The 15,000-nt window shown below is 43.2% G+C and overlaps 1 protein-coding gene across 3 annotated transcripts in view; it reads right to left on the reverse strand.

The window, feature by feature from the left end:
- Positions 1-15,000, reverse strand: part of LOC113817120 (otoferlin-like) — a 71,141-nt gene that overhangs the window by 11,549 nt on the left and 44,592 nt on the right. The window contains exons 15-29 of one of the 3 annotated variants that reach the window (XM_070137268.1): positions 14,818-14,952; positions 13,779-13,928; positions 13,169-13,300; positions 12,088-12,249; positions 11,506-11,692; positions 10,455-10,594; positions 9,450-9,605; positions 8,813-9,019; positions 8,312-8,440; positions 7,764-7,853; positions 6,689-6,870; positions 5,556-5,726; positions 4,608-4,792; positions 3,647-3,777; positions 3,163-3,350 (exon numbers count right to left, since the gene is read on the reverse strand). In XM_070137268.1, coding sequence (XP_069993369.1) covers positions 3,163-3,350; positions 3,647-3,777; positions 4,608-4,792; positions 5,556-5,726; positions 6,689-6,870; positions 7,764-7,853; positions 8,312-8,440; positions 8,813-9,019; positions 9,450-9,605; positions 10,455-10,594; positions 11,506-11,692; positions 12,088-12,249; positions 13,169-13,300; positions 13,779-13,928; positions 14,818-14,952 — 2,345 coding nt within the window. Of the gene's footprint in view, positions 1-3,162; positions 3,351-3,646; positions 3,778-4,607; positions 4,793-5,555; positions 5,727-6,688; positions 6,871-7,763; positions 7,854-8,311; positions 8,441-8,812; positions 9,020-9,449; positions 9,606-10,448; positions 10,595-11,505; positions 11,693-12,087; positions 12,250-13,168; positions 13,301-13,778; positions 13,929-14,817; positions 14,953-15,000 lie in introns of all 3 variants that reach the window. The other 2 variants (XM_070137273.1, XM_070137262.1) reach the window with 2 other exon arrangements.

The following is a 15,000-nucleotide window of genomic DNA, read 5'->3' on the forward strand; positions in this document are numbered from 1 at the left end:
AATAACAATATTGATAACAATAGTAATAATAATAATGATAATAATAATGACATTAATAATAAAATCAATAAAGACACTGATGAAGATGCTAATGCTAAGACCAATAATAATACAATAACAATAAAAATTATATTGATAATAATAATAATAATAATAAGATAAAAGTTATTGATGATAATAACAATAATAGCAATAATACAAAAAATAACAATGATCATAATAAGAAGGAAATATAATAACCATAACAAAATACGTAACATCACAGGCAATACGTCAGGATTCAAGTATCTGAGTGGCTGTTAGTCCCTCCCCAACCCCCCCCAACCCCCCACCCGGGATGTTAAAATGTGCGTGTTTATTGTATTTACTAATTTGTTCATCTGATGTTACTTCTCCACTTAAGCCTGGTACCCTTCCCGCAAACGTATTCATATTTGACAAATTTGTAATAGCTATTAATATTAGCATTTTAATTTTCATCAATATTATTACATTGATCATTACTAGACTTCTGTGTAGTATTAAATTATCATTATTTTTTATTATTTTTATTATTGTCATTACTATTATTTATGATTTTCTTATAATCATTACTTTTATGTCACTGAGGGATGAACAATAAAAAAATAAGTATAAATTGAGCATTTAGGAAAAAACATGATTATAAAATCTAAATAAATCTTATCATTTTACGCAAAACTCATTTAAATTCACGCTTGTTATGGAATTTTCCTGCACATTGCATAAACGCTATTTATCGCACTCCCTGGAGGGTTGGGAACCAAGCGTTGTGTGTGTGTGTGTGTGTGTGTGTGTGTGTGTGTGTGTGTGTGTGTGTGTGTGTGTGTGTGTGTGTGTGTGTGTGTGTGTGTGTGTGTGTGTGTGTGTGTGTGTGTGTGTGTGTGTGTGTGTGTGTGTGTGTGTGTGTGTGTGTGTGTGTGTGTGTGTGTGTGTGTGTGTCTGTGTGTGTGTGTGTGTGTGTATGTGTGTGTGTGTGTATGTGTGTGTGTATGTAGTGTGTGTGTCTGTGTAGAGTGTATGTGTGTGTGTGCGTAGTGTATGTGTGTGTGTGTGTGTGTGTGTGTGTGTGTGTGTGTGTGTGTGAGTGAGTGAGTGAGTGAGTGAGTGAGTGAGTTAGTGAGTGAGTTAGTGAGTGAGTGAGTGAGTGAGTGAGTTAGTGAGTGAGTGAGTGAATGAGTGAGAGAGTGAGTGAGCATGTGTGTGTGTGTGTGTGTGCGTATACTTGTGTTCACGCGTGTATGTTCGTGTCCGTGTCTGTGTGTGTATTCGTGTATGTATCCACGTACATGTGCATATGTTTGCCTTCCCATGTGCATGACCCAAACCCCGGCCCAAGCCACCCACAGATGCTGCATCATTGCCAGAGTTCGCGAGACGCCAAAGGACCTCATGAGGATCCTACAGTGCGATACAGTGCAAGACTCGTACAGTGCAGAGGTACAGTGCCTGAGGGAAATGTCAGTGCCAACCACCAACCTCCAGAACCCCTTTTGATGCCTTAAATTCCCCTTGAGTGACCTGGATGAGAGAATAGTGGGTTAGACTAAGGGAATATATGATGTGGTGCGGGGTTGGGTATTGGGGCAGCCCGGTCGGAGGGTTGCCGTTTTCAACTATCTCTCACTCTCTCTCTTTTTGTTTTTCTTTCTGTCAGTCTCTGTCTCTGTTTCACTCTCTCTATCTTCCTTTCTTTCCTTTTTTCTCTATCTTCCTTTACTTCTTTCCTTATCTCTCTCCCTCTCTTACTTTCTTTCTTTCCTTCTTTCTCTATCGTCCTTTATTTCTTTCCTTCTCTCTCTCTCTCTTTCTATCCCTCTCTTAATCCACTCTATTTCCTGTCTATCTATATACCTATTTACTTCGTTTCCTTTCTACCAATATTTGCTATGAGTGTGTGGTATTGTAAGGGAAAAGTTAAAAGGTAAATCATAAAACAGATAAAATTCCCATCGAAAGGTAAACATCAAATACATCACGTATAAAACTATATCTATGTGCTACACATACATACGTGTACACACACACACACACACACATACACATACACACACACACACACACACAGCACACACACACACAAACAGAGCACACACACACCCATAAATATATAAACACATATATGGACAACTCCCTACAGTTCCAACTGATACACCCATAAGGTACAGCGGCGGACAAAAAACTCCGTTAAAGAATTGAAGCTTCGAATCCTTTTACCCTATACAAAAAGTGAGGTACTAGCGGATCTTCGAAACGGAATTCGAAACATGCTTCACAAAAAATTTGACCCCGACTGTACGAGGAATTTATTTATTTCTGGCAATACATGCATAGTATCCAGTATTCTGTGAATTGAATGCTATGAATGAAAACAAAATCCAGTGTTTTGTCCGATGTCAACATCATTGCTTGAAAGAGGAATTGGAACTAGTATACCTGGTAACATAAGCACAATCATTATAGCAAAAGATCGATGACAATTTTTAATCTCAAATAAATTTTGAGAAAAAATAAGTTTGTAAAGATATATATATTTTCGTTATAATCATGAAGGTAAAACACATCTAAACTAAGAATCGCATATTATATCAGTAACGTAAATCGTATAGTTTTCTCATCCGATTCACTGTTTCTTCGCGACATTCTTACGGAATTTATGAATGACAAATTACCCAATTACTGAATAGGTTGTTTATGCTAACAACTCGGGTCACATGGAGTGATCCGCTTAAACTGATTCAAGACTTGCAGAGAACATGAGATCAGAAAGTTCTGTCGGGTCGTCAGAGACAGGAGATAGATTACGCACATCCCAGGTCGATATTGATGCTCCAATTCTCTCTCTCTCTCTCTCACGGAATACTACATACTACCCAAGTGTTACCAGATGATATTGGTCACCTCCAGATTCGTAGTGTACCAGTTGGAAATGTGGGCAACTGTACATACATACAAACGCACACACACACACACACCTCCCCCTAGAAAAAACCCATCGCCTTCTCTGTTCTCTCCCCTACCTCCTTCCGCTCCCTCTAATCAACCCCAATTCTCCCTCACCTTCCCCCTCATTCTCCCTCTCCTTTCCCACCCCCACCCAATCCTCCCTCCCCTCCCCCCTCCTCCCCACACCCCACCACTCACCCCTTGACGTAAATATCCGACATCTTTTCGCCGGTGAAGAACGCGTCGTCCTCGAGAACCACGTCGTCGGTATTCCAAATAATAACACGGAGTTCGTAGCTCTTGGGTTTCCTGGGCGTGACGTCGAGGGGCGGGCCGGGCAGGGGCATGTCCATCGGGAACATGTCCACCCACATCTCGATCTTGCCCTTGGGGGGTAAGGGGGGAAGGAGGGGGTATTAATGTTTGGGAGTGGGAGTGGTATTGCTGTTTTTTTTTATTGTTATTATTTTAATCACTATTTCACTGATTGTCAATAATCTTGCCCTATCAACAATGTGAGTGCTTTTAATATCATCATTATCATCAGCAGCATTATCAACATCAACTATCAATACCACTCATTATAACAAAAATACAGCAACATTTGATAACATATTAAATAAAAATCTTCACAATAACACGCATCACACACGAAAAAAAGGAAATAGACTAAAAAAAATACCTGCTCTATGCCTGGCTTATCAGGGTTGTACAAGGGCCTCGTCTCGATGTGTTCAGGCACCAGGCGGCACCCGACCTTTGGCACTTCCTCCCATCGGTGCAGAACGGCGAGTGCCAGCTGTTCTTCGCTCGCTGGGGATGGGGTGTTCTTTGGGTTATTTTGCTATGTCTCATTTGTTTCGGACCTTATCTATCTATCTATCTATCTATCTATCTATCTATATATCTATCTACCTATATATGTATATGTCGAGACGCTTATCACAGACTGAACCAGACAGTGATAATGTCGCAAAAGCGCAGGAGATTGTGAAGCAAATCGACAGAAGCTAGACTGAAAAACTACCGAGCTCAGAAGAATTTAGGAAGCCATAGCGTAAAGTGGCGCATAGGTGCGTTTGTATTTTTAAAAAGGAAAAGTTTGAGGTATCACTGGAAAACTGCAGATGAAATAGAGAGGACCATTTGAAGTGGTAGAAGTGATAAGTGATGGGGGTGCGTATCGGCTCAAGGACCCACTTAATGGAAAGATATTAGACCCGCAAGTTGTTCTCTGAAATAAGCCAGTGTCTCGACAGAAAGTACCATAATGTCTATTGCTTATGTATTAATATGTTTATTGATTTAGTATTTAATTTGTTTCACACATACACACATCTATCTATCTCTCTCTCTATATATATGTATTTATGAATACACACACACACACACACGCACATGAACAACTTTACAGGCATACATACGGATAAATACACACGTGGACAACTGCCCTCCACCATGCATAGAAACACACATTTCAGTAAAAACAAACAGCCGCACACAAATACCACCCACCCACCACACCCACACCCAGGCCCACTCCCCGATAACAATCACATCCCCCACACGCTACAAACCCCACCCCCACACTCCCCCAGATGGACCTCCCTCCCCTCGCACCAACCAAAAGACCCCCTTCTTACCGATCATACCTAGCATCCGAAACCTGCCGGGGTCGTGCTCGTCGTCGTTCTGCAGCGTGAAGGTCTTGGGGCCGATCCTGACCTTCCCCGGCCCGTAGTGAGGCCCGTCGAGGCGCCCCTCCTTGCAGAACCGGGCCAGGATCTGCGTGGGCTTCATCGGGTCGCGCCACTGGTTGTAGCCCGACCTGGGGTGCGGGGAGAGAGAGAGGGGGATAGTGAGAGGGTGGTGGTAGGGGGAGGGGTTAAAGTGAGAGGGGAGGGGTGATAGTGAGAGGGTGGTGGTAGTAAGAGTGATGGTGGTTATGAGGATGGTGTGGTCATTGTGGTAATGGTGGTGGTAATAGTGAGTAAGGAGACGATGTGGGCATTATGGTGACCGTGGTAACTGTAATGATGGTGTGGTTATTATGGCAATGATGATGATAGTGATAGTGATATTTATAATGATGACCGTATTAGTTGTGATAATAATGATAATTATTATAATTGTGATAATGATGAAAATTATCATGAAATCAAAACAAACTGATACTGATTTCTTATACATGCAGTTTTTGTCTGCCATTAATAATAAACAATGAAAAATGGCAATAGTAATTTTAAAAATCGTATCAGTAAATTGACATTAACAGTAAATATCATAAAATAAACAATCAAAGGCATAAAAAAGGGCAAGCTACAACCTACCACACCGAAAAATGGATGGATGAATGAAAAGATGGATAAATAAATAAACTAACTGATGAATAATCAAATAGGTAAATAGATAAATAAACTGAAAAACAAATGAATAAATAAGTACAGAAATAAAAAATGAATAAATAAATAGATGAATTAAAATACAAATAAATAGTACAAATAAAAAAAACACATACAAAATAGTAAAACACAAAAATAAACAAAGAACATCAATTATAATAACAAACACAATCAACCCAAATGACCCACGTTTCGTATCTGGAGGCGAGGCCGCACGTGGCGCGGTGGCGGGAGTAGAACCGGTTCTCGAGATCGATCTTCGTCTCCCCGATCATGTCGTCGGAGCCCACGAGGTCCCAGTCGAGGACCTGCACCGTCAGCATCGAGTCCTGAGGGAAGGTGGCCTCGATCTCGAAGCACCTGCGAGAGGGGGTCGTGAGGAGATGGGTCAGTAGGGGTGTGGCAAGGTCCGAGGTTTCGAAATCTTGTTTTCTGATCGTGTTCGAAGTGTTGGTTGTGAGGTTGTACGAGTGTGTCTGTAAACATATTCGAAAAGCGTTTTCAATTCATGTTCGAAGGATTAGCTATGAGACTATGCGATTAAGTTTGCATTCAGTTTCGAAACGCGATTTTAATTAATATTAGAAACATTGGCTATAAGGCTATGAGAGTATGTTTGCATACTGTCTCGAAACGTGTTTTCAATTCATGTTCGAAATATTCGTTATAGGGTACCGAAAGTACTTTTGCATGCATAGTCGACCTCATTCGATTAAATGATTGAATCCGGGACATGTTTCGAGACAAACAGGAAACAGTGATATACATTTCATATTGTTGCTGTTTCCATTTCTTGTTGTTTGTATTACTGTATTTGTACTTGTGTTTATTTATCGAGACACTGTTACCTGTTATCGTATGACATGTTTAAATACGTTTGTGACCTGTTTAGAAGCATGTGTGTATCTTGTTTTTGACATCTGACCAGCAACAATTCAGGCAATGTTTTAGGATACATGACTATTAGGCCTTAGGCTAATGATTATTGTTTGAAGATAAGTTTAAAAAGATGGAATATATATCTGCACGCCCCTTAATATAGATATATCAACAATTTGTTTTTATCCATTTATACCTGAATCTGTCTATATGGCTAAGTATATTTACGTCTGTCTATCTGCTTGTCTCTCTTATTTTCTATCTGTCTAATCAATCAAACTATCTATCTATCGACCTACCTCTCTCTACCTACCAACCTACCAACCTATCAGTCTATCTACCCCCCCCCCCCTATCTACCAACCTATCCACACACTAAAATACCTCCCTCCTCCTCCCCCTCCAGCATCACCTCACCCCCAACCCCACCCCCACAACACTCACTTGCCAAAGACGGGATTCAACTGCTTCGAAATGTAGTTCTCTTTGTCGGACACTTTCTTGCCCCCGAGGTAGATCAGGATGTAAGGGTCGGCTTTCCCATTCAAGTCCATGGGATGAAGGTCGCAGGCACGGACCACGTACACTCTCACCAGGACGTGGATCGGGTCGTTGGAGGGAAGGCCCTGTGGGAGTGAAGGTTACTGAATTTGATTTTGGAATTGAAATGGAAGTCTGACCGGAGCGTCATCTGGGTTGTTCGGGGGAAAGCCCCAAGGGATTGTGATTTTTATTTATTTATTTATTCATTTATTCTTTTCTAAAATCAAAGAGTGAGTTGCTCGAGAAAAAGCTGTTTTTTTTTTCTTTTTTTCTTCTTTTTTGAAATATACGTTGGCAATTTTGATTTTGATTTAGAAATAGAAATGTGACTGGAGCGTCACTGGGTCCTCCGAAAGAGAGCGGTAGAAGGAAAAATACAAACCAAGGGGGATGTTTGATTTACAATTCAAATTTGAATTTGATTTTGATATGGTTGTAAAGTTTGAAGTGAAATAGAAACTGACATTTTTGATGGTGGTTCCTGTGTGGAAATCTGATACGTCTTTAGAAAATATAATTGTGGAACTGAGTACCGGCTGAAATCGAATACATATTTAGATTAGTTCGTTTATGAGTTACCTTGATCGACAAACATTTATATGAATTTTGAAATGAAGTAAATACAATTAAAGAAGGAACTAGCATGAATAAGACAAGGATTTTTTACGATTTTGGGATAATAGACACATTCCATTTCTAGATCACAAAGAAAAATAAAACAATACATGTAATTAGGGTTACATTAAGGCCACGACGCCCCGTTTAAAACCTTTAACAAATCTTAAATCAATATCAGTTAAACATTGCAATTTATACACTAAAATAAATCCTGAAACATTGCCTTATTTCTTATAAAACCAAACCAAACAACAATTCTCTCAAGCTTCCTATATCCAATCAATCCAATCAAAGCTTACAAACAAACAAATAACAAACACCTCAAATCAGTTCCTTCCAATCTGTGTTTAATCCCTACCTGGAAGAAGCCATACTGTGGGTCGCCTCCTGTGATTGTCGTGTCGTCTATGTCCTTCGGCAGAGGCCATCGGTACAGCTTGAGGGAGCCCTGGGAGGTAAAGGCAGATTTGCTTAAGTAACGTAAGACTGTTTAATTATCATAAAAATGCGAATGAATGTCGCATCGAAATCAAGAGTTGGGTGAAGGTCTTATCAGAATCAAAAGTTAAGTGAATGTCTCATCGAAATTCAAAAGTTGAATGGTGGTCTTAATAGAATCATCTGTTAAATAAATGGATGTTAAATATAATGATAAATCAAAAAGTTGAATTAGTTTTGAAGTTTTCAGGTATTTGCGAACTGTTTTCTTCTTTGACTGAATCTCGCAGAAAATGTCAATCTGCATTCAGTTGGGAATCTATAAACGTGTGATTTTTTAAAAATCATTATATTTTTTTTTTACCTTCCCATTATCCCTTTTTATTCATTTACTTATACTTTCACCCGAATCACTTAATCGGATACTATAACAAACACCAAATCCTGTAATCTCCCGGTAATCCTCACCTTGAACTTGCCGACGACCCGGTTCTCGTCCTCCAGTTCGTCTCCGGTTTTCTTGCCCCGGTACAGCTCGAACGTGTGAAGCCACTCTCGAAAGCCGTTGAATTCCGTCTCCAGGTCTCCGGGAATCACCTGTTTGGAGGGGGGTGGGTTAATATGGAGGGTTAGAAGAGGGGTTTGTATGTTTTTCTCGTTTCTCTTCTCTCTTTTCTCTCTCTCTCTGTTTCTTTCTTTCTTTCTTTCTTCCTTCCTCCCTCCATTTCTCTTCCTCTTTACCCTCCCTCTGTCCTTCCTTCCCTCCCTCTTTACCCTCCCCCTCTCCCTTCGTCCCTCCCTCCCTCCCTCTTCCTCTCCTTCCCTCCCTTTCCCTCTCCTTCCCTCCCTCTCCCTCTTTTTCCCTCCCTCTACCTCCCTCTCTCCTTCCTTCCCTTCCTCTTTATCCCCACCCTCTCTCTCTCAATCTATCCACCATCGCCCCATTATCCCCCCACCTCCCGAACCCACCTTCATGAGAGCGATATTCTGCTTGGGTTTTCTCCTCTGCGTCTTCGGGCTGAGTCTCGCCGCAAGCTTCGCCGCCGTCGACGACGCCTTGAAGGTGTGGTGCTTCTTCTTGTCCGCCGCCGCCTCCCGTTGGGTCTCCTGCTGCTGCGTCTGCTCGCCGTCGGGGTTGTCTGCTCGCTCCCTCGCCCCCCTGCTCTCCTGCTGTTGCTGGTGGTGATGAGGGGGGGATAATTATATGATCGAAAGTCAAGATGGTGTCGATGAAATATTCAATAAGTTGGTAAATAATATGGAGGTAAATTAATAAATAGAGGAGTTGGTAAATTAATTAATTCTGAATCTACAAGATATACATTTCCGTTTCCCTTCCTTATCATGACAATGCTAGTATGTCTTCCAACTTTATATGATGTATAATCAACAAATAAATAGATGACCAAGTTACTATTTTTGAATTTACGGGAAATATCTCTCTCCTATTATAATTCATTTTCCAACTGTATCCGCAATACAATCAAGATATTCTACAACCCTGCATATCTACGCAAGTGTATATTCCAACTGTATCTACCGTATAATCAACAGAGTCCTTCAACAACCCTGTTCCAAACCACAACAAACAAATCACAACACCTACAATGGCCACGGCCTCCAGCGACGCGAAGTATTTCGTCCACCAATCCCTGTTCTCTTCCTCCTCCTCTTCTACTTCTATACTCTGCTTCCGTCTTCTGTTCGCTTCCGCTTTCTCCTTCTTCGTCACGCCCACGAGCTTGGAGACGGCGCCAGACCCCTGAGGAGGAGAAGGGGAGGGAGAAGAGAGGAAAATATGAGAAGTGGGAAGAGAGATGAGGTGAGAGGGACGTCAGGATGAGGGACGACCGCGAGGGGCGCTCGCTGGGTGCTGGGATGGGGGCATCTGGTGGGCTGGACGCTCGCTCGCTCTTAAATTTCTTTCTCTGTCTCTTTATCTGTCGTCTTTTTCACTTTGTCTCTGTCTCTCTATCTCTGCCTTTGTCTCTCTCTTGCTCTTACTCTTGCACTCGCTCTCGCTCTGTCTCTGACTGTCTGTCTCTCTATCTTTCTCGCTCTCCCTCTGTCTCTGTCGCTCGCTCTCTGTCTCTGTCCCTCGCTCTCTCTCTCTCTCTCATTGTCTCTGCCTGTCTCTCGCTCTTTCTCTGTCTCTCGTCCTCGCTCTCTCTCTCTCTGTCTCTCGCTCTCACTCTCTCTCTGTCGCGCTCTCTCTCTCTCTCTCTCTCTGTCTGTCTCTCGTTTTCTCTGTCTGTATCTCGCTCTCTCTCTGTCTGTATCTCGCTCTCTCTCTCTATCTTTCGCGCTCTCTCTGTCTAGCTGTATCTCTCTCTATCTCTCTTTCTCTTTTAGTGAGTAAAAACAAACTGAAAAAACGTATTAAATCATTGCAAAGCAACCACAAAATGAATTCCACCAAGCAAAAGTTACATAAAACGAATCATGAAAAAACTTACATAAACTAACTTAAAATTACCATTAATAAAAAAAAAACGTGTATATATATAAACATATATAAAAGAATCAACAGTACACAAAAGGAAAGAATCACACATAAACAAACAAACAAACAAAGAAACAAACCAAAGGAACGATAATATCCTACACGCACATAGTCGATGGTGATGATGGTGTCCTTCTGCAGGAGAGGACTTCGCTCGTGGTTCCCTCTGTAGGCGGCGCTTCCACCTCCTCCACCATGGACGTTGTTGGGGACAAGAGCGTTGTTGTTCCCCACGCCGTTCGGGTCGTCTGGTGAAGAAGGGCGGTTGGAGGGGTTAGGTTTGGTTAGAGTGGCTTGGGGTTTAGGTTTGGTTGGGTCTTTTATTAAGTGACTAGAGAGGCTTTATCTGCAGTGTCCTTATCTACAATTTCTTGCTATCTTTATTTTCATTATCATCCTTTTTTGCTGCCAAGTTTCATGTAATTTCAAGATTAACTCTGCCCACACATGCGTGCCAACATGTCCATTCAGCTCGTCAACAAGCATGTGCGACCACTCGCTGAATTGGTAAAATGCCAAATATTTCTTGATTTTATTTTGCAACTCTTCATTTGGCCACTTAAGGAAGATTAAAAGATATTTTACAATGAAACGCATGAAGACAGCATTGATAAATTGGGAATAAATAATCATTATTGTTATTGATGTAATTACTATTATATCTGTGATCATTCTAGCAATAGCTATAGAAATGATGAGTATGTTGGATTTTTTAGTTTCCATCTTCAAACCCATCAGGTATAGATTTTTGTCAATATCTACTGACGGAATAATTCAGTTTTAAACCAACGTTCTAGCATTTGATGTGGCATCGGGTGTAAGCCATTCAGATCTCAATTATCATACAATTACTATTTCTTATTAATGTACAGAAACCGTCATGCCACGGGTCGCTCTGTGTGTGAGACAGCAGTACGACACTTGACCAGACGAGTTTTCGTACGCCCGAATAATTACAAATAACTCAAATAATTGGCTATTTTTGTGTTGGCATTTAGAATCTTTGGAATACATCTCGTTTCTTATTAAAGCTGTTGGAAATAATTATCCCCCTCCTACGCTCCCCTTTTCCTCCCCCTCCACCATCCTTTCTCCCCCTCTCCCATTCCCCATCGTTTCTAACCCCTCCCCACCCCCGCCCTCCACCCCCAATCCTCACCTTGCAACTGCACCAGCGACGCGTTCCTCGCCGCCGCCTCCTTCTCCCTCTTCGTCGTGGGCGTCCACGTGTAGCGGTGGAGGTTCGAGATGATGTGCGTCCCGACCAGAGTGAACCTCCCGAAGCTCCGACAGTCCACGACTCGGATGGTGATTGGAGGGCAGTACAGCTCTTGTTCCGGGAGTTCCTGGCGGATTGGGGATTGGAAGTAAGGACGACGAAGGGAAGAACAAGAGAACGCACGTGATTATACCGAAGGCAACTCTACGGAACGAAAACAACAACCCCTTTTTTCTCTTTTTCTCCTCCATCTCTCCTTCTCCCACAATGCCCCAACCCCTCCATTCCTCCCGCAATATTCTCCATCTCTCTCCATCCTGCAACACAAAGGACTCAACCACACCCCCATCCCCATCTCACCCTTCTTTCCCTCCCTCCACTCCCCACCCCCATCCCACCTCCCTTCCCTCCCTCCACCCCCACCCCAATCCCCCCTCTCCCCCTCCACCCTCCTTTCCCTCCCTCCACCCTGATCCCCCCACCTTACCCCCTCCCCTCCCACCCCCATCCCCCATGACTCACCAAATCGATGTACTTCACAGGATTCGTGAAGTTGGGGTTCCTCCGCGCTGACGTGATCACAGCTGACTGGATGATGTGCCCGGCCACCTCCACATCCACTCGCGGCCGATCCACCGTCAGCAGGTGGATGCGCTTGAGGTCGCGGAGGCCCCAGAACAGCACCTGTGGAGGAGCGATTCATGGAGGTTAGTTTTATTCCATTTTTATTTCATTTTTGTTCGTTTATGTTTTTTTTATTCTATTATACCACTTCATTCTATTCTTATTAATTTATGTTTCTGATTCTATTATTCCATTTTATTTTATCATTATTTATGTTTCTGATTCTATTATTCCATTTTATTTTATCATTATTTATGTTTCTGAGTCACTTATCCCATTTTATCATTATTACTTTTTTATGTTTTTGATCTTATTATTTCTTTATATTTTTGTTTCTATTATTCCATTTTATCTGATTATTATTATTACCTTTTTATGTTTTTGATTGTATTGCTCCATTTTATTTTATCATTATTACTTTATACGTTTTTGATTCTATTATTCCATTTTATTTCATTATCATTATTTTTTTTTAAATTCTATTATTCCATTTTACTTTATTATTATTATTATTTTTTAATGTTTTTGATTCTGTTTTCTGTTATTTTGCTCGTTTGCTTTGTTTGTGAATGAGGGACTTTTGGCGTTTAATTATGCTTTATTATCTTTTTTTTCCTTTTGTTTATTTGTTTATCGTATTTGTGGAATGCGAGTTACAGTCTTTTGTTTGTCCGTAATGTGTGTGTCTGTTTGTGTTGGTTTGTTTGTGTGCGTCTTATATGTTTTTTTTATCTATATTGTTATTCTATTTATTCCGTATATCTTTACATGTATGTATAATCACCCTCATACACACACAAACACACACACACACACACCACACAACCCCCCACAAACACCCTCCGAAACACACACAAGCCCCTCTCATCCTCCTCCCTCCCCCTCAAAGAAGCCCCTCCCTCTCAAACAAGCCCCTCCCCCTCAAACAAGCCCCTCCCTCTCAAACAAGCCCCTCCCCCTCAAACAAGCCCCAACCTACCTCCAGCCTGTACTTGGCGAGCGTGGGCCTGATACCCCGTGGGACCGGCATTAGGGGTCCGCTGTCTCCCCCGTGGTACTCCTTGGCCTGGGGTACGGCGATCACGTCCCCTCCCTCCTCGCCGTCCTGGAACTGGGGAGGGAAGGAGGTAAAGAAGGAGGGAAAGAAGGAGGGAGGGAGCATGGGAGGATGGGAAGGAAGAAAGGAAAGAATGAAGGAAGGGAGGAAAAAAGAAATCAATGAATAATTGAATGATAGAAGTAAGGAAGGATGGAAGACGTTTAGAGGGATGGGAGGGGAGGAAGGGACAAATGGAGGGAAAGGATAAAGAAAGAGTTAGAGGATTGTATGAATGAACTGACGCAGGATTGATATTGTGGCAACCATATATAAATATTATGCTGATACAGTTTTAATCAGACAGCTAAACAACTAAATGGAAATAGAGCTGGATAAAAAATAAATAAATAAATAAACAAACATAAATCACACACCAACCCCCCATCCCCCTGAAGACCCTTAGACAAACAAAAACACAAACAAACAACCAGACAAAAACAAACAAATAAACAAACGACCACCACGCCTTCGGGAAGCCCCTCTCCCTCACCTGCAGGAGCTCAAAGGTCGCCAGCAGCTCCCCGGCGTGGTCCGTCCCCCGGAAGAGGTCGTGCCATTCGAGGTGGGGTCGTTCGTAGGGCTCCTCCCGTAGCTTGATGTGGGGTCGTGCCAGGGCTCTCCCGATGAACTCCGATTTGCCCTGGGAGTGGTGGGTGGGGGTGGGAGGGAACAGGGGAGGGAGGTGGGAGGTTAGGGGGAGGAATGGTGGTGGGGAGGAAGGAAGGAAGGGAGGTGGATGGTAAGGGGGGAGGGAGAAGGGAGGTGAGGAGGGAGGGAGGGTGGTGGTAAGGAAGGAAGGAAGGGAGGTGGATGGTGAGGGGGGAGGGAGGTGGGAGGTGGGAGGTGAGGAGGGAGGGAGGGTGGTAGGGATGGAGGAAGGAAAGGGGAGGGGGTTGGGGTGAGGAAGGAAGGGAGGTGGAAGGTGAGGAGGGAGGAATGGTGGTGGGGAGGGAGGAAGGAAGGGAGGTTGGAGCGAAGAAGTGCGGAGGAAAGGAAAAGGAAGGGTTGGTGGTGAGGTTGGTAGGGGGAGGTGAGGATGTAGAGGAAAGAGGGAGGCGGGGGTGGGTCGGGAGGAAGGCAGGAAAGGAGGGGTGGGGAAGCAGGAGGACAGGGAGGTGGGCAGGTGAGATGGGTTGAGGATCAGAAAAGGACGAAGGTATGGTGAGGGAGATGGGGAAGTAGGGGGTAGGGGGTAGGTGCAGGATGGGACGAAGGGGGCGGAGTGGGAAAGGAGGAAGAAAGCATTTCTCAGATTAATTACATAACTCCATTTGGTTATGGATTTCTGTGCGACATTTTTTGCATCTGCATTTACAACCTCAAGTTTATAAACAAGACACACACATACATACACACGTAAACACAAACATACACAATTATCAAAACCTACACACATGCACCCCCCCCCAACACACACACACACAACCACTCACACCCACACACCCTCACCAAACCCTCTCCCCTCCCCCTCCCATCCCCTCCCTCTCCTATCCACCCAACCCCCTCCCCCACTCCGCCCTCTCCCTTACCACTTTATCCTGATCGAAAATCTCGACGACGATGAGCGGAGGCTGGGCTTTCATCTCCTCCTTGGTCCCGTACACGAGGATGTCGTCGAGGACCAGCATCTCGTCCCAAGTCGGACTCAGCGTCTCGTCGATCACCTGGGGAGGAGGAGGAGGAGGAGGTGAGGAGGAGGAGGTAGAGGAGGA

This window comes from Penaeus vannamei, chromosome 2, assembly GCF_042767895.1.
Source record: "Penaeus vannamei isolate JL-2024 chromosome 2, ASM4276789v1, whole genome shotgun sequence".
NCBI lineage: Eukaryota > Metazoa > Arthropoda > Malacostraca > Decapoda > Penaeidae > Penaeus > Penaeus vannamei.